The sequence below is a fragment of the Thermothelomyces thermophilus genome, chromosome 4 (genome assembly GCF_000226095.1).
Source record: "Thermothelomyces thermophilus ATCC 42464 chromosome 4, complete sequence".
Lineage (NCBI taxonomy): Eukaryota > Fungi > Ascomycota > Sordariomycetes > Sordariales > Chaetomiaceae > Thermothelomyces > Thermothelomyces thermophilus.
The window spans coordinates 115,559-134,563 of NC_016475.1; the positions used below are offsets into that span (position 1 = coordinate 115,559).

The 19,005-nt window shown below is 46.5% G+C and overlaps 5 protein-coding genes across 5 annotated transcripts; all 5 read left to right on the top strand.

The window, feature by feature from the left end:
- Positions 1-9,811: 9,811 nt before the first annotated feature.
- On the top strand, positions 9,812-10,721 carry MYCTH_103022 (uncharacterized protein; the record flags this gene model as incomplete). Its single annotated transcript, XM_003663632.1, has 4 exons — positions 9,812-9,889; positions 9,950-10,066; positions 10,098-10,427; positions 10,506-10,721. The coding sequence occupies 4 exons, from the start codon at positions 9,812-9,814 to the stop codon at positions 10,719-10,721; spliced, it is 741 nt and encodes a 246-aa protein (XP_003663680.1).
- A 564-nt stretch (positions 10,722-11,285) lies between these two features.
- Positions 11,286-11,991, top strand: MYCTH_2110752 (uncharacterized protein; the record flags this gene model as incomplete). Its single annotated transcript, XM_003663633.1, has 3 exons — positions 11,286-11,405; positions 11,582-11,733; positions 11,808-11,991. The coding sequence occupies 3 exons, from the start codon at positions 11,286-11,288 to the stop codon at positions 11,989-11,991; spliced, it is 456 nt and encodes a 151-aa protein (XP_003663681.1).
- A 700-nt stretch (positions 11,992-12,691) lies between these two features.
- MYCTH_2305757 (glycoside hydrolase family 93 protein) lies at positions 12,692-14,261 on the top strand. The gene has a single exon (XM_003663634.1). It carries the CDS (start codon positions 13,019-13,021, stop codon positions 14,093-14,095), a length of 1,077 nt encoding a protein of 358 aa, XP_003663682.1. The 5' UTR covers positions 12,692-13,018; the 3' UTR covers positions 14,096-14,261.
- A 511-nt stretch (positions 14,262-14,772) lies between these two features.
- Positions 14,773-16,021, top strand: MYCTH_2305759 (uncharacterized protein). The gene is made up of 2 exons (XM_003663635.1): positions 14,773-15,491; positions 15,676-16,021. The coding sequence occupies exons 1-2, from the start codon at positions 14,982-14,984 to the stop codon at positions 15,709-15,711; spliced, it is 546 nt and encodes a 181-aa protein (XP_003663683.1). The 5' UTR covers positions 14,773-14,981; the 3' UTR covers positions 15,712-16,021.
- Positions 16,022-16,934: 913 nt separating this feature from the next.
- Positions 16,935-18,652, top strand: MYCTH_83041 (glycoside hydrolase family 76 protein; the record flags this gene model as incomplete). Its single annotated transcript, XM_003663636.1, has 2 exons — positions 16,935-17,280; positions 17,343-18,652. The coding sequence occupies exons 1-2, from the start codon at positions 17,166-17,168 to the stop codon at positions 18,650-18,652; spliced, it is 1,425 nt and encodes a 474-aa protein (XP_003663684.1). The 5' UTR covers positions 16,935-17,165.
- Between the last annotated feature and the right edge of the window lie 353 nt (positions 18,653-19,005).

The following is a 19,005-nucleotide window of genomic DNA, read 5'->3' on the forward strand; positions in this document are numbered from 1 at the left end:
CGAGGAAGGTAAGATTATACTTACATTCTAACTTATAAAGTATAATGTTATTTTCTAGTATTTTAAAACGTAGTAAGTAATCTAAGCTATAGTATTAAGTGCCTACCTTAAGTAATAAAGCTTCTAAGATAATATTAATATAAAATCCTTTGATAATAACGATATCTTTAAGCGTTAGGTTCTTAATATATAATCCATATAATCTATCTAGAATATTCTTAATTACTTAAGTACCTTTCTTACTAATAAGAAAGGTCGTTATACCTACTTTAATAAACTTAGGATCTTCTACCTTGACAAACGTCCTAGGCAAAAGGAACTTTTTATCATTAACTAAGTAAGTTATACTATATAAGTCTAGTAGAGTACTTTCTAAAGGAGGATAGCATTATAGAGTAACTATACTAAACGCCCTATAGTAAGTTAAGAGCTTACTAAGTAGCTAAGGGCTAATAATTAATATATTAAGGGAACTAGGGTATCTTACCCCTAACTACCTAGAATAGGATAGCTTCCCCTACTTAGCAATAAGTTAACTCTTTAATCTAGCCTACTTTAGCTTATTAAGCTTTTAGTAAATCCTCTTATACTCCTTATTAGAAAGGTATAAGCGTTACTTGTTACTATAGATAGCTTACTTAAGTATATAGCAGTTTACTAGATCCTATAGATATCTTAAACGCTTATAAGGACATCTTATATTACATTACTAACTATTATAAAAGTCTCTATATAAGTCTCTACCTCTCTCTTTACCGCTCTTCTAAGCTATAGGAAGTGTTAATATATAAGTTGTCAAGAAGATTCTATACTTCTAAGAGACTCTAGGTTATATATCATTATTAATTAGGATCTTAGCCATTATAATAAAGGTACTAAGCTCTAGATGTAGCTATTCTATACTATTAGCAAGCTCGATTTCTATCCTCTTGTTTACTACCTAGGTTAGTAAGATATATATAGTAATAGTATTAAGAAAGGTATAAAGTCCTTATACGCCCTATACTTTTAGAATATTATATTAGATAGCTTACTAGAAGATAATATTAAAGTTATAAATCTAATATTATAGATTAACTCTTAAATACTTAGCTATATTAAGACTAGCTATATATTATATAATAACTATTATATAAAGTATTACGATAGATAGCGTAAGTATAAAGTAAAGCGCCTAGATAATCCTTCTAATAAGGTTAATATCCTTCTTCTTATACACTTTTATAGCTTTATAGAGTTTAAGATCTATAGTATATACTAGCTAGTTGTCACAGAAATATATATGCAGCTGCCGCCTAGGCCACCGACACAAACAGGCCAATCAAGCCGAAGAATGATAGACCAATCAGGATAGGATCACACTTAGCAAGAAACGATCCTAGCAGAGGATCACTAGCTCACGACGTAAGCCAGGTAAGCTAGTACGGAGGATCACCACGACCACTAGTAATCCTAGGATTATATATATATATAGATAGTCACTCGTTATAGTAGACTCTAGGAGTTTACTAGTAGTAACAATTACAATTATAGTACTTATACTAAGCATTGCCGACTACTGTAAAAGACAACTCTAGTGTTGTTATAAACCCTTTAGCTTTACCAAATCCCTTAGACGACCTGCCTACTTGTCCTGCTTTACCTACCTCTGTCTAGACCCTTTTAGAAGAAGTCTGAGTTAGGTTTGTTACACGTTATTACCACTCCCTTTGTTCTATTATAGTTTAGAACGGAGGTGACTTCGACCTTAACACTGACATGGCTACCGACGTTATAGCCAAATAACTGCTTGCCTAGCTTAGATAACTCTAGTAGCAGATCTAGGAGTTAGACCAGAGAGATAAGGCTGCTTAAGCTCGAATTAAGGAACTCGAGAACGGCAAAAAGTACTTATAGAAATTAATTAACAAGGCCTATACCAAAATCGAGACGCTTAAGAACATCAAAGCGAGCTATATTAAGATTAAACTACCTAGTAAATACGGAGGAACTAAGGAGGATCTTGTAGGATTCCTAACTAACCTCTAATCTTACTTCTAGCTTAATAATGACAAGTTTCTGGACAAAAAAGCCAAAGTCCTTTATATAGCTATAAGACTAGAGGGCAAGGCACTTAGATAGTTCGAGCCTATATGGAACGACTATCTTACTAAGGAAGACGAAGACGACCGAGACGTATTTATATAGGTAGTCTTCCGATCTTACGACCGCTTTAAAGAAGAGCTTTAGAAGGTTTTTAGCAATAAAGATAAGAAAATCTATACGTAAGAAAGACTTGCCAATCTCCGATAGATTAAGTTAGTAGCCTCCTACGTTATATAGTTTAGATAGGATATATTTAAGTCCTAACTTAATGATAAGGTATTAATATAATTGTTCTATAACGGCCTAAAGGAAAAGGTTAAAGACAAGCTATATAAGTATGATCGGCTTAAGACTCTAGATAAATACATCACACAGGCTATTAGAATTGATAATCGGCTCTATATACAAAAGTAGCAGAAATGAGGTCAAACGAATAGAACCATAGTCAAGGCTAACGACAAGAAAAAGCGAACGTACGTCAGTACTTCGTACGGGACGTACCCTAGAGCTATAGATATAGACGTAGCGTAGAAGCAGGACTAGAAGAAGACGACCAAAGACAAGTCTAATGTTACCTGCTATAACTACAGAAAGAAAGGGCACTATAAGCGAGAATGTCGAAGCCTGAAGAAAGAGTGGAAGCTAGTCCCTGGAAAAGAAATTATAGATATTGACGAAACCATTAAGAACGTTACCGAAATAGCAGCTATAAGCTATAAAGACGAGGATAGTGATATAGATAGTTTTAGATATGATGGTAATGACAGACAAGTACTATACTCCGAACTAGTCACTGTAAACCTAGAGATAGGTCTCGCTAAATAGGATATAGTAGGAGAGTATATACTACTAATTTCGATTCTCCTAGCCTTAGAGCAATAGGGTTTTATAGTTATATAGAGGCAGGATAGATTATAGACGACCGACACCTAAGGAATCGAAAGACCTAGACCTAATGCTCTATTCCTATAGGAACAAATCGAAGGATACTATAATAAAGTTTTCTGGCTTAATACAGAACTACGCGAATAGGATAAACATTTGACTTAACTTACCTAGTAAAGCAATAAGATAAGGGACAAGATAAGGAAACTCCGACGTATCGTAGAAACCATCAAAGGAGAACAGCTTATAATATATAATAGACCCGATAGCTACGCCAAGTACCTTGATAATCAGTAACTTAGTAACGATGTATAGAACCTAGAATACCATTTTATATACGCAAACCGCGGAAAAGACAAGCATACGTAGGAAAGCTACTAGAAGAAACACTCCTACCTTAGCATTAGAGTACCTATAGCCTATATATAGTAGGAAAGATTTAGGAGAGAATTCTAATATCTCCTAGGCAACGCCATACGACTATACCCTCGACACGAGGTATATACGCAAGTGCCCTAGTTCTAGTATGTAGCACACGAATACCGATATCACTTCTACGACAAATTCGAAAACAATCACTAGCTAACCTGACAAGGAAATGAGGACAGGAGCTTACGCCCTGTAGAGTAGGTCTACAATATAGGAAACAGAGCGGCCGAATTGCTCTAGAAGATTAAAGACCGGAGTCTAGAAGGCATCACGATAGTTCTAAAACGGGCCTGGCCTAGGTACTACGGAATAGGACGAGACATATAGGACTTATACTAGAGTAACGATTACCTCTACTATGCGGATGAAAAGAAGTTGCGAATTTGGGAGCTTTAGATAAAGCTATAGCATGTACGATAGAAAGTAGAACGGACCTAATGGTAGGAAGCTATAAGTACCTAATGGCTTATAGAAATAAGTATAATTAACAAAGCTGCTATTAGCTAAACAACTGAAGAGGTTAGCACTGACCTGGGAAACAGGTCAAGGCCCTTCGAGGGGCCCGAAAACCATTAACAACTATATAGCGACGAGTGGTAGCGTAGTATAAGAGGAACTGGTGTAAAAGACTACTATATTGAGACCTCCCGGCAGAAATATAGGAAATCGCCGCAATCTTTAGATAACGACAGCACGATAAGCGACTATAGATAATAGCATAATAAAAATAGCATAAAATGCTTATACTAGTGGATAGTAGAGTAGAGATAAACCTAATTTCGCTAATGCTTGTAAATTAGCTATAGATACCCTAGAGAATGAAGCGGAAGTATAGCATAGTCAAAGGACTATTTCCAATATAATAGGTATATAGGGAGACTAAACCGATCGATATTACTATAGCAGGGAAGACTATAGTAGTTATATTTAGTATTATAGACATAGGCGACGACAAAGATATAATACTAGGGTTACTATAATATGAAGATTACGACTTAAATATTAGCTAGAAGAATAGTAGCTACCTATAACCCTAAACAGAGTTATATTTAACTAGCAAGATAGGGAGTACGCAAGGATCGTAAGAGGACGATGCTCGAGGAAAGGCATATCCTATAGATCTACTATAAGAGATAGGCAATAGTAGACAGACTATTACGGACTCTAGAAGAAGCGGCAAAACGATACCAACGCTATAACAGGAGGAACGAGCTAAACCGTCGATAGCTATTCTCTCCGTTAATAAGTATAGAGCACTGTAATTAGAGTAGTAGGTCGAGATAGGAGAAATCGCTAGTATCGCTATAGATAGAACTAAGTTCGTATACTATCAGAAAACCGAGAGACAAGACAAGACTAGGGAAGTACCGAAGGAATACAAAGGACACCTAGCATTCGAGCTAAAATATCTAGAAGGGCTACTAGAACACGGCCTATAGGATCACGAGATCAAACTTAAGGAAGGAGCATAACTAAAGTTCTTTAAGATTTACTATATAAGCTAAACGTAGAACGAAGAGCTTAAGCGATATTTAAAGGAGAACCTCTGAAGAGGATATATCTACCCGTTAACATTACTAGTAGGCTACCTAATCCTGTTTATACCTAAGAAAGATAGAAAGCTATAGTTATATGTTAACTATTAGCAACTTAATAAATAGACTATGAAAAACCAATACCTGTTACTATTAATCTTACAGCTCTAAGATTAGTTAGCAGGAGCCTAATATTTTATACATCTTGACTTACTATTAGCCTATAACTATATACAGATTAAAAAAGGCGACAAGTGGAAAACGGCCTTTAGGATACCCTATAGCTACTACGAGTACCTTGTCATGCCATTTGGACTTATAAACGCGCCAGCAACGTTCTAAGCCCTAATTGATCAAGCTATCTAACCCTTTCTCGACAAATTTACAGTATATTATCTTAACAATATACTCATCTTCTCTAAAACGATAGACAAATACTAGAAGCATGTAAGAGTAATACTAGACGTGCTATATATATATAAGCTATTAGTTAACAAGGAAAAGAGCGAATTCTATGTTAGGAAAACGGTATTTTTAGGGTACAAAATATCCCTAGGACAAATTCGGATAGAACTTTTAAAGGTTAAAGCTATTAAGGATTAGCCACGACTAACAACAATTATAGAAGTATAAAGCTTTATCAGATTTACAAACTTCTACTAAATGTTTATCAGGAACTTTAGAGCAATCGTACGACCTTTGTACAAACTTACCAAGAAGAATACTAAATTCTAATAGGAAGAACAATATAAGCAAGCATTTATATAAATCCGTAACGCCATTACCAAAGATCTAGTACTAGTACTACCAGACCCTAAGAAGCCATTTAAGGTAGAAACAGACGCTTTAGACTACGCTATTAGAGGACAATTGGGATAACAAGACAAACAAGGGAAGCTATATCCTATAGCCTTCTTTTCAAAGAAGCTCGACGGATTACGTCTTAATTATCCGATTTATAATAAGGAACTACTTACGATTGTTAAAGCTTTCAAGGAATAGCGACTATACCTTAGCAGCATGATTAAACTAGTACAAGTATATATAGATCATAAGAACCTATAATACTTTATAATGACAAAGGAGCTTAATAGATAATAAATATAATAGGTAGAATTCCTTATAGAATTTAACTTCGAGATTTGCTATAAGAAGGGTAAAGAGAATATACAAGCAAATGCCTTAAGCTAACAAATAGATCATACGAAAGGACAAACAGAAATAATACTACTATTGTTTAAGGAACAAGCAGACAGAACACTATATCACAAAACGTAGATACCCGTAAAATATAATCTACTTAACTCGTTCCTAGAGTATTACGTAATCTTTCGGGAAGAAAGGATTAACAAGATATAGTATCAAACGGCACCCGGACTAGCGGTACCTAATGGAGTCGAAGAAAGAGATAGGAAACTCTAGTACCAAGGCAAAGCATATATCTATGACAAAGATCAATAGCTACAAATGATTTAAGAACTCTACGAATCGAAACTTAGAGGATATAAAGGAGTTACGAAAACTATCGTATAAGTCAAGAAATACTATAACTTTCTATAGTTAACGGTACAAGTTAAGGAAGTCGTACGAAGCTACGACATCTATAACCGAAGTAAAACGGCACGACATAAGCCGTATAGGCTACTTTAGCCACTATTAATACCTGATAAACTATAGAGTTCGGTTACGATAGACTTCATTACGAAGCTACTAGAATCTAAAGACACGGCCATAGGGGTAATCTACAATAGTATTCTTACTATAGTAGACCGCCTAACTAAATAGGTATACTTCTTTCCCTATAAGGAGTCCTAGACAGCGGAACAGTTAGTAAACGTGATCTATCGGCAAGTCGCATTAGTGTACACTTAGCTACAAGAATAGATTACCGATAGAGACACCAAGTTCGTATCGAAGTTCTAGCAAGCGTTAATATAATGATTAGGCATTAATAGCAAACTATTAATAGTATATTACCTACAGACTAATAGACAAACAGAACAACTAAACCAAGTTATCAAGTAATACCTTTATTCTTATATTAACTACTAGCAAGATAACTAGGTTATACTATTGCTAATAGTATAACTTGCTTACAATATAATGCTAATAGAAATGACTAAAGTCATACCGTTCTTTACAAACTACAGATACAAAGCAGACCTTAAGCAAGGGCCAAAGGTCACGGTGCCGAGAGTAGCAGTCAAAGTAGAACAAATGTACATACTATACGAGAAGCTCAAAAAGGAACTTGAGTTTATTAGAACTAGAATAAAGAACTACTATGACAAACACAGGCTCGAGGGACCTTGCCTAGAGAGGGGAGACAAAGTCTACCTGGTCGTACGAAACTTACAAACCAAACAACCAAGTATAAAGCTAGACTTTAAGAAGGTCGGACCCTTCGTTATCAAAGAACGAATTTCGACATCTAACTATTAACTATCGTTACTATTATCTATACGACTACAGATAGATGTTTTTTATATTTCACTTCTCGAACTAGTACCAAAAAACGCTAAGGTTACTATATATATCAAAGCAAAGGATAAAGAGGAAGAATAGGACATTAAAGAAATTCTAGATTTATACATTATTAATAGGGAACTATAATACCTAGTTAAGTAGCTCGATTTTAGACTAGAAGATAACTTATAGGAACTAGTCAAGAATCTAAACTGCCCTAAGAAACTAGAACAGTTCTACCGCCAGAACCTAGATCGACCGTAGGCACTAGCTCGGACAAAACGGCCAAGTTAGCCTCCGACAAATCTAGGCCTAAAGAGGACTAGTCAAACAGGACGTTAGTACCCTAGGACTATACGTTACTAATGACACGTGCCTTAGAATCCTGTACCCTCTGTTCTTCTGCCTCTATTTCCTCTAGAGACTATATGCCTTAACGAAATAGCTTAGAACCCTGCTCCTTTAAGAAACGTTTCTAGCGATAAAGATAAGCTAATTGACTAACAGCCATCTAAAGTTGAGTTTGAAGAACGAAAAGGGCCTCTTTAGCATTAGCCTCTTCTTATTCTATATGTTTTTATTTAGATATAATCTTTATTACTATAAAAGATTAGCTATAAACATCAAGGCAATAACTAGGCTATAAATAAGCAGATGCTACGTCGGAACTATTATAAAAACGACCCCAATATATACACTCGCTATAGCGAGAAGAGCCTAATACTATATAATAAGCCAAGTTCCGCTTAAAACACTACGAACATAGTATAACGTCTATGCCAGAAGAGTCAATAAAAGAAGCAAGTATAGCACGTTATTAGGATTTCAAAGATTGGCATTTAGAGATACGATCTGCCATCTTATTAGCCACTAGTAGTATAGAAAAAGGGAAAAATTACAAGGTATATATAGAAAAGGATATTAGCGCTATTTGAAACGACCTAAAGAGGGCTTTTAGGTCAAAAGCCTTAGAGGGAAGGCATCATATCATAGAAATATATATACAGCTGCTGCCTAGGCCACCGACACAAACAGGCTAATCAAGCCAAAGAATGATAGACTAATCAGGATAGGATCACACTTAGCAAGAAACGATCCCAGCAGAGGATCACTAGCTCACGACGTGAGCCAGGTAAGCCAGTACGGAGGATCACCACGACCGCTAGTGATCCCAGGATTATATATATATGTAGATAGTCACTCGTTATAGTGGACTCTAGGAGTTTACTAGTGGTAACAATCACAATCACAGTACTTATACTAAGCACTGCCGACTACTGTAAGAGATAACTCTAGTGTTGTTGTGAACCCTTTGGCTTTACCGAATCCCTTAGATGACCTGCCTGCTTGTCCCGCTTTACCTACCTCCGTCTGGACCCTTTTAGAAGAAGTCTGAGTTAGGTTCGTCACACTAGTATTATAGCTATCCTATCTACTTATTAATATCTATAATATATATAATATCTTTATAAAAGGAGTCTTATAATTATATAAATTTAGCTATAATAGTTATATTAAAAGATATTAAATCTATAGATATTAAAGGTAATAATCCTTCTAAGAGTTACTCCTAGGAGGCTAGAATAAGGTTATCTCTAGCTTATTTATAGGTTAGGCATTATAGAACTTCTAGATCTAGCTTATAGTTACTATTAAGGTTAATAAATCCCTATATACTAGTAAATTTAGCCTATAACTATAGTTTAATATACTACAAGTTCCAGGAACTAAGCCCTATAAGGCATATAGAAGTCTTAACTAGGATCTTAGATATAATAGATAGATATATCGTCAAAAGCGTATTAAAGCAAGGTAAGAGAGTTCGTAATAGAAGAAGCTACTACTAATATTAAAGATACGTCAGTAGAAGAGTAGTCAAGGCGCCGGGCTTATAACTACCGAATGTAGTGATGAGCTTCCGGGAGCGTTAAAAGCAGTCTATAGTAGGTGGCTATACGAAGGAAAAGAGTGCCTTGTTAAAACTATCTATAAAGGAGACAAAAAGAGTGGTATTTATAGACAAAGGGACTGGCCAATGCGTTGAACAGCCTTATACAGCTGTGGCAAACGCGTGGCTAATGCGTTTGGAAGCTCCACAGCTTCCGACAAGCTTCGATCTAGGCCTACTCCGTATCCGTAGTGCTCCGGGAATAAGGTAGAGAGGCGTAATCATACCACTCCCAGTTAGACCTGGCCGTTCTTATTGCATTGGGGGGCCAACAACGGCTATATTGTATGTTGGATTAGTCAAAAGGCGTTACGATTGGACATATAACAACTTTATGTTCGCCCGCGACGCGCTTCAAGAGTGCCGTCGTGTCGGTTGCTTTGACTCCTTGAGCACCGGCATCTATTCCTACAAACATCCATACCCGAGATAATTGATTACTTTCGTTGCTGGAAACATCAACATGGCCCCGGTCTACGCAGATCATCCCTTCGCGCTCATTCCGACTCCCGGCTTCCTCGCCAGGAGCAGGAACGAAGAAGTATAACTTCATCCCTTTGGTCTTTTGTCTAGGTATGCTCGGAACTTACATGTCTCCCAGCCAGACATGTTCGACAGGGTCGCCTCGGAAATGGCCCTTGTGCACAACGTCATCATCCGCGGGCTGAACTCCATCTACCTCCAGGCGCCGTACATCCGGCCGGAGGACGAAAAGGCCGTTTTGCCATTACGTATCGAGCTGGTGCCAGTTCCTGGACGTCCACCACGGCAACAAGGAGGAGTTCTTCTTCCCTTTCGCGGAGGAGATGACCGGGGTCAAGGGCATCATGGACGCCAACATCGAGCAGCACAAGGCGTTCCACGACGGCGTTGAGGAGCTCGAGGCCTACGTCGGAGCGGTGCTCGCTGACGAGGACAAGTACGACGGAAGCAAGGTGGTGGGCACAATCGACAGGTTCGGAACGGTCCTGATGCAGCATCTCACCGACGAGGTCGCCTCCATTCTCAGCCTCCGTCCGTACGGCGACAAGCTGGCCGGATTGCCCAAGCTCCTTGACGAGGAGGGAGGCAAATCCATGGTATGCGAGTTCCAGCTTTCACAAGCCAAGCCCAGCCCGCCCAAAAGACCCGGAGCGAAAGCTGACGCCGTGGAGTAGAAGAAGATGGGCAACTTTGTCGGGGTCTTGGCGTTCGCCAATATGGACCTGCAATATGAGAACGCCATGTGGCAGGACTGGCCGTCGGCTCCGGCACCGGCAAAGCTGATCATGCGCTACGTCTTCTGGTGGATCTACGCCGATGCCAGGAAGTTTGGCGCCGTCGACAGAGCCGGCAACTTGAGGCACCTGTACGCCGTTCCCGAGTCGGCATGAGCACAGTATTACAAAGGTTTCAGCGTGTATAATTAGACTATCAGTGTAACAGTACTACTCTCAAGATACTAATACTCGCAAAATAAAGGCCGAGCCGTGCATACTCTGGGCATGTCTTGAAGATATTCAAACAGGAATTTTTTGGTGCTCGCCAGTAATTAACATACGGCATATTTCTGGGATGGCGTTCTCCGGATCGGGGGAACAAGCTCTCGTTGCGAAGGGACACACAGCATGCTCTCCAGTCCGATCAACACGGGGGATCACTTATTAACCCGCACCGTTTAAATCTAACCCTGAGTGCCGACGGTAGTTCAAAAGTGACAGGAAAATGACGGCGAGGGGACTGTTGGGCTGGTTCTGTTATTATTAATTATAGATCAACCCTGCACCATTCCCTCAATACTTTACCTACGTGACCTCAACATGTATGTGTCTTCTGAATAATGGGACCTGATGAAGCTCTTCATTTCTGTGTGCTCCATAAACTAAGTTTGGGTCGTCGTCTGATTGGAACGGAAACGGCATTCATTTGCAGTATTATCGACGGTGATGGCGGGAACCATGGAACCTCTCGACGGCACCGGGGCCGCTCCAGGGGCGTCCCTAGATCGGGACCCGGAGAAGACAAAGACGCGGACCAGGGTGCATGAACGCATTGGCGACCAGATCCCTCACGAGATGGTCGAGGAGCTGGCGCCGAACGGGAAGGCGAGTACATCCTGGACAAGATCAACAACATGAGCGAGGAGGAAGCCATCTCGATCATCCGAGAAGCGGACGATTTCCACGCCGACGACTGGAACTTCCCGAGCGACATGCGCGAGCGCATGCGCCGGCTCCTTCAGGGGCCCTAGCAGTATTACGGCGAGTTCTACGACCGCGACCTGCGAATTGACGCCGTCATGGTCCGCTACTCGTCCCCCTACCCGGGCGTCCGAGCGGTGGCAGAAATCATGGACGACTCGAGCACCCCGACCGAGACGGCGAGGGCCTACTTTCTCGCTATATCGTGGGCCATCATTGGCACCTGGGACTGGGCCTCTTCAACCCCATTACCACCTTGGACTGGAACGTGGCCACGAGCTCGTACAAGACGCCCGGCTTCCTCCTCCTGCTCTTCTTCATGTACTGGCTGCCCCGCCGCCGACTGGCCTGGTGGGAGAAGTACAACTACGTCCTCTCGGCCGCCCTGGCCGCCGACGTCGCCGTCGGCGCCGTCGTCATCTTCTTCGCCGTCCAGGACAACCCCGTCGAGCTCGACTGGTGAGGGAGCAGGGTCAGCTCCGCGGGTATGGACGGCAGGAGCGTCGGCATCTTGCCCATCCCGGAGAGGGGTTACTTTGGCCCCGAGAGGGGAAGCTTCCCGTGGCCATTCCATCCATCCACTCGCTCTTTTGTTACGTCGATCAAGCCGTACGTATCTTAGGGCATCTCGTCCGAGGCGGGATGGACCCGGTCCCTTTAAGGCACTTATTAATGGCGATTAGCAGCGGACAGGCAGATAGGACAAAATAAACTACCTTAATGAAAGCCGGGCGGCTTGCCATTGAATAGAACCTGTATCATTCGAGTGTGTGGCGGGCGATATGCTAACAACTGAATCTTCGAAATCGAGTGTACAGGGCTCAGATCAGAGTCGGGAACTCCTATACCTTGTTAATTATTCGGGCATCTCCGCAATGGTAACCGTCTAAGAATAGGCCAGTGGTTCAAAACTGAGCGCGCTCTAAAGGCCAGGAAGACAAGAAATTAGGGACAGCCCGTTGCACACACCAAGCACCCTTGCTATCTGGCCTTGTTCCACTTGCCACCATTGTCCAACAGCTGTTTCGTTTCACACTTGCTACGAGAGATTGTCGTTTTTTTGGCGGCTCCGGAAATGACGGGAACATGAAACTTGGACAGCTCGTGTAAGGTATCATGATTTATTCCCGCCACTGTGCCACTGTTGCACTCTCACTGTGCTCCATACCTGCCGCGTATTACTCTCCTTTGTCAGACCTCATGGAAACGCACCTTCCCGCCAACCAAGAGACTCGATCGCAGGCCCTTGCTCCATTGCAAGCGCTCTTTCCCTGTTAATGCAACGGAAGAGCGCCCTCGGCGACTCGAGGGACCTTTCTCGCCCCCGCGGTCCATTTCTTCGAGTCAGCGTCTGTTTGCTGGCCATCCTCTCATTCGCCCTCGTTTCAATCCGCCCCAGCAGCAGCATCAATGAGCTCACGCGACAGATCCTCAAAACGCTCGATTCAGCAGCTAATCCTCACCTTCCACCCATCAACTGCAAGCCCAACATGAATTCTAGCATCCGCCGATTACACGTCGCTCAGGAAGAGCACTTTGTCCATGAGGTTCCTGGCACGTACCCCCGCTTGTGCCGCCTCTCGGACGGCTCTATCCTCGCGGGATTTACGCGCTTCTTGCCCCGCGGTCAGCGTGCTCTTACAGTTGTGCGAAGCACCGATGGAGCCAGAACGTTTCAGCCTCACGGCGAGGTGACCCGCTCGTTCGGCGACTGCGATAACCTCTTTCTCCTCGAGGTGCCGCCCAGGCCCTCGGCAGGTGGAGAGCCCAGGCCGAGCGCGCCAACTGTCCTCGCCGCATTTCGCAACCACGATTTGGACCAGAACGGCGTGCACACCTACTTCCGCATCACTGTGTGCCAGTCCACCGACGGCGGCCGGACGTGGTCCTACCTTTCTCAAGCCTTTGAGAAACCCGCCCCTTTCGGTCTGTGGGAGCCTTTCCTCCGTATGAGCGCCGACGGCAAGGAGGTCCAGCTGTTCTTCTCCCAGGAGTTGGCCGCGAACGACCAGGACACCATGCTCGTCCGCAGCTCCGACAACGGCGCGACCTGGTCGGCGAGACAGCGCGTTACGGGCGCGGGCGAGGCACTGCGCGACGGCATGGTCGGGCTGGCCGAGGCAAGATACTGTGGGGGACACTCGGCGTTGGTTCTTGTCATGGAGACCACCCGCAGGGGCACCTTCTCGATCGAAGCTATGGTCTCTTTCGACGACGCAAACACATTCGGATTCCGGCACGTGGTGTATCAGGCGAAGGAGGGGCGGAATGCTGGGGCGCCTCAGATCACGGCATTTGCGGACGGATCGGTGGCTGTTGTGTTCATGACGGACGAGGACGGGGAGGGCCCGTCCAGGTGGCCACGCGGAGCGACAATCAAGGCCGTGTTCGGTACCTTTAATCCTGACGGAACGCTTCAATGGAGCGCGCCTCAAGTCGTTCGCAACGCCGTGAGCTGTTGGCCGGGCATCATGCGCATAGCTGATGACGCAGCCGTGGCGGTTTATGAGAGCTCGTCGAGCATCAGGGGCCGCGTTTTGAAGGTTGCAACACTCTCAGCTAGCTAACCATTGCTGATAGTACGCCGCCGCGTGGCGCGAGGGTGCGGCATGACAGCTGCAGGATCATCTAAATATGCTGGGAAACCTGCTTTGAAGAAACCTGGAGCCGACAGCAGATTTCAGTAGGGCTGGCTGGCTATAGGCTCTCGCCCTCCCTTTTCCTCCCCGCGCATGCCCCAAGTTAATTATCCCTCAATGCCCAGGGTATGACTCCCCGCCTTCTTTCCGTCCGCAGACATTCCGTCACCAAACCACCCAGGCTCTCATACCTAGCCATTAACGACGTGTTGTCTGCACCGGCCTGTTTTCCTCCTCACATGACCTATCGTGTTCCGTGGGGATCAGAGCAGAACTCAGAGGTCGATGTATCGATACTAGCCGGGACGCACTTGAAAGAAGTCGAGAAGGTGGCCCCTCCACCTGGACGGATATTTACCCGGCTACCGGTGCTGGCCGCGCGCATTCATCCCCCTTGACCAACCCCGGGTGTTAGCCAATCCGCAGGAGTTGCGGAATTGAGATCCGCGTAGACTGCAGCTCCTGCGCACAACGGAATCTGGGGTCCCGTGCTGCGTGGAACACGATACCCCGGAATATCGAGTTGGCATAGGAATAGATTAACAACGCCCCTCTTCATCCGGCGCGGTGGCTTGGGATTCCGAACTCGTATGGCGTCACTTCGGGCGACCCACTTATGGGCCAGAATGGAAAATACATGTGTATATATCCTCAGGTGAGGAAATGTGGGAGGGAGAGGGGGAAGGGCATACATAGGGCTACTCAGCAAGCTACCTACTTACCTTGCCGGCCACTCCCCTAGAAAGCAAATTCAGCGTCGTTACGCGTCGGAAAAACCACTGCGCGTCCTAGCCCGATCTCGGAGACCGTCATGATGAAACCCATCTTGATCGCGGCCCTTTTTGGCACAGCCCTGTCGTCGCCGGTGATCGCAGCCGACGACCCCATCTCGACGCCGACGCCGACAGAGCTCCAACCGGGGGCGTACTGGATCCGCGCGGTGGCCGCGCCCAACTTCCACAAGTACTTCCAGACGATACCGGCCAATGTGCCGGGGGTGGCGATCCTCGAGTCGCACACGACGGCCGGGCAGTTCAACATCGAGGACGGCCAGCTCGTCAACAAGGTCTCGAACCCGCCGCTGTACATGTGGGTGGAGGAGCCGGCCGACAAGGCGGACCCGCCGCGCACGCTGGCGACGGGCTTCAATACGACCAAGAACACGTTCGGCACGTTCGCGTGGCAGGGCGACGCCCTGACCTGGTCGGATCCGAGCATCAACCGGCAGAACCTGGCGGCGTGGCTGGTGTGTGCGAAACAGGAGCTGTTCATCAACACGGGTGCCTACGGTTGGCAGACGCCCGAGGGTTGCGCTGATCAGACGGTGAGTTCTTCATTCTCCCTCTTTTTTCCTTTCGTTTCTCCCCTTTCCCCCTCTTCCTTTCCGCCTTGGATTGCCGATTCCTATGAATGTGCATGGATGTGCATGATTGCTATTGTCGATGGCTGGTCTGTTGTACGTCCGCATTGCGAAACCACAGCAACTAATATTGGGGTTTTGTCCGCAGATCCACTACTATAACGGCCAGACGGCAAACGAATGAGGGGCAGGGGTTAGATTAAGCTTGAAAGATAAGAGAGGCAGGCGGATCAAGCCAAAGACACAATCATCTATGTGATGTACGGCTCCTCAAGTCACTTATTCAGTATCAATCAGGTGGTGTTAACGAGCTGGAAACTCGGTGCAAATTGCAACCAGTGAAGGAAATCAATTGCCAGGGTTATTATTCTACAAAGACTTGGCTGTACTCCGTAGTGGACGCGAAAAGGGGTTCAGCCTTCCCGTTGCTGCTCGTTCCCGGAAAAGAGCGCTGCGAATCAATTTTACAATACACTAGTCATTTGCCAAAGTGTTTTGTCTTTCGCGGAACAGGATCGCTCTGTTTCAAAGCCATGACAATCTTCGGCGGTAACTAGTTATTGAACGTGCCCTTTTTTTTTACTGGGTGTTAAGGAAAGAGCCGCGTGTGGGTACGGAAGAGTTAGATTACGTCCGTACATTCATTTTAACTAGACTGCCGGACTTCCCGTTTGACAACTTCTCCCCCTCCACTCTTCCGCTCCCGCAATTGTGTGCGTACTGCGGTTTCTCCGAGCCGTGTTCGGTGGGGCTCGGAATTGCCCATCGCTTGCACCATCCAATCAGTTTGAAGTAGGTAATCCGTACTCCGTACCCGACATCTGTTGCTTTTGCCCCGGATTGCAACTTGGGTCAGGACTCCAAAACATGCGTTCAAGATGAACGGCGGTGCAATCGAGTCCGTTGCCGTCATGCGGTGACCCAACTGCCGGAATCGAACCTGCGGCCACTGACGATCGCAGCGTCACCAAACTGCCGGTAACTGGAGAGCCCTCATCGACCGTTCTATCGTGAGCGTCCGATTCCGTTCGATCGCGCCCTCCAGATCGTGGTTGTCATCAACTGAAACCCATGGCCACCTGCCCTTTGCCCAGACCACCTCCTCCCAGCGAACGACTCAGGGGGTTTTCCATGGGGTCATCTTCCCGCTTGATGTCGCCAAGACGAGCGCCCAGAACGACTGCCGGCCAGTCGCATTGTCGCAGTGGATCGCCCAGCCGCTGCCGAGTCGGGCACCGCCCTGCGATGCCCAGAAAGCCAAGCGTCTACCGAGAGTACCAAGAGTCCAAGGACGCCCCTTTCGCGTCATGCCCCCGAGACACAGCACCCAGCCGTCCGCCGGGTTCCAGAAACCATGGTTTCTCTCACTCTCTCGAGAACGTTCCGCTCGTTGTCGCCCAAACTGTTGGCCATCATGACACTCGTTTGAACCCCTCCGTCACTCGCTTGTTTACTTTCGATACCCCGCCCTTATTCCTAGGGCGACTTGCTCAATAACTACGCATTTCAGCGTACGATTATATTTTTTTTCTCGAGTCATTTTTTGCCGCCGCTTTGCTCGCCCGGAATCGCTCTTCCCCGCCGGTAACGACTCCCCCGGTTCGCCGCATCAGAGTGTCGTGACCGAAGTTTGGGAGGATGGCACTATCACCACCGTCAAACAGTCCTGCGCGATGGCTGCTAAGCGCTCTTCTTGCGACGAGCAGCTTGCTCCCGGTCGCACAGGGCCAGGGGTACAAGGTTGGCACACCAGGTATATTCTAAGAGGAGCGACCCAGGGGATCAAGACTGTCAGGTAAGCTAATCGGGCCATAGACGAAATTCGGGAATCTGCACGAACCCTCGCCTACGACCTGATGCTGTTCTACAAGGGCAATCAGTCCGGTGAAATTCCAGGCATCTTGCCAGGTCCGCCAACAGAGCACAAGGGCGACTACTACTGGTGGGAAGGAGGGGCCATGATGGGCACATACGTCGATTACTGGTTCCTGACCGGCGACCCGAGTTACAACCACGTCGTCACAGAGGGCATGCTGCATCAGGTCGGGCCCAACGCCGACTACATGCCCCCTAACCACACGGCTTCCCTGGGCAACGACGACCAGGGATTCTGGGGCATGTCGGCCATGCTCGCCGCCGAGAATAAGTTCCCCAACCCGCCCGAGGACAAGCCGCAGTGGCTCGCGCTCGCCCAGGCCGTCTTTCACACTCAAGCAGCGCCCGACCGCCACGACGGAACGTGCAACGGCGGCCTTCGCTGGCAGGTGCCTCCGACCAACGCGGGATACAACTATAAGAACACCATCGCCAACGCCTGCTTCTTCAACCTGGGCGCCCGCCTGGCCCGCTACACCGAGAACCAGACGTACGCCGACTGGGCCAGCAAGACGTTCCAGTGGCTCTGGGACGTAGGCTACATCGACCACGAGAGCTGGAAGGTCTACGACGGCGGTCATGTCGAGCACAACTGCACCGACATCAACAAGGCCCAGTTCAGCTACAACGCCGCCCTGCTCCTTCACGGGTCCGCCTTCATGTACAACTACACCAACGGCAGCGAGATCTGGAGGGAGCGCGTCGACAAGCTGCTCGAGGGCATCCTCCGCGACTTCTTCCCCGACGGCGTCGCCTTCGAGCTGCCCTGCGAGGGCCGCAAGGGCGCCTGCACCGCCGACATGCTGTCCTTCAAGGGCTACGTCCACCGCTGGATGGCGGTGGTGACCAAGCTGGTGCCCGACACGGCCGGGACCATCCTGCCCGTGCTGCGGACCTCGGCCGAGGCGGCCGCGAGGCAGTGCACGGGCGGCGACACGGGCCGCCGCTGCGGCTTCTACTGGTCCGAGGGCGTCTTCGTCGACCCGGCCGTCGACAAGACCAGCGGCGCCGGCGAGGCCATGAGCGTGCTCGCCGCCGTGTCCAGCTTGCTCATCGACGAGGCGCCCCCGCCGGCCACCAACGCCACCGGCATCAGCAGGGGCGATCCCAACGCCGGCAGCCGCAGCCGCGGCCCTTCGGAGCCGCTCGCGCCCATCACCACTGCCGATCGGGCCGGCGCGGGCATCCTGACCATGTTGATCCTTGGCGGTTTCATTGGTACCTGGAGCTGGATGAGCATCGGTGATTAAAGAAGGGGGTAGGGGGAATTCGTTGTTTCGTAACTCTTCGATTTTCGGGTCCATATTTCTGGGATGTGGCGCTTTGTTTTCCTTGCAATGGTCGTTTAGTCTTGCAGTAGTTTCCTTTTTATTTGCTCTTTGCGCGGCACTGGTTGCGCGGGGGCACCAGGGGCGGCGTTGGAGATGGGGTTGGATAGTTCGGACCAGTCATCCAGTCATTTGCTTTTCCGGCCCTCCTACTGGCGGCGTTCGCGATATGAGGTATGTATGGATGTACTGTACTCCGCACATACCTTTACGGACCTGTACATTCGCTAGTGCATCATACTATATTATAGTGCATGGTGTCTATCATGATGACG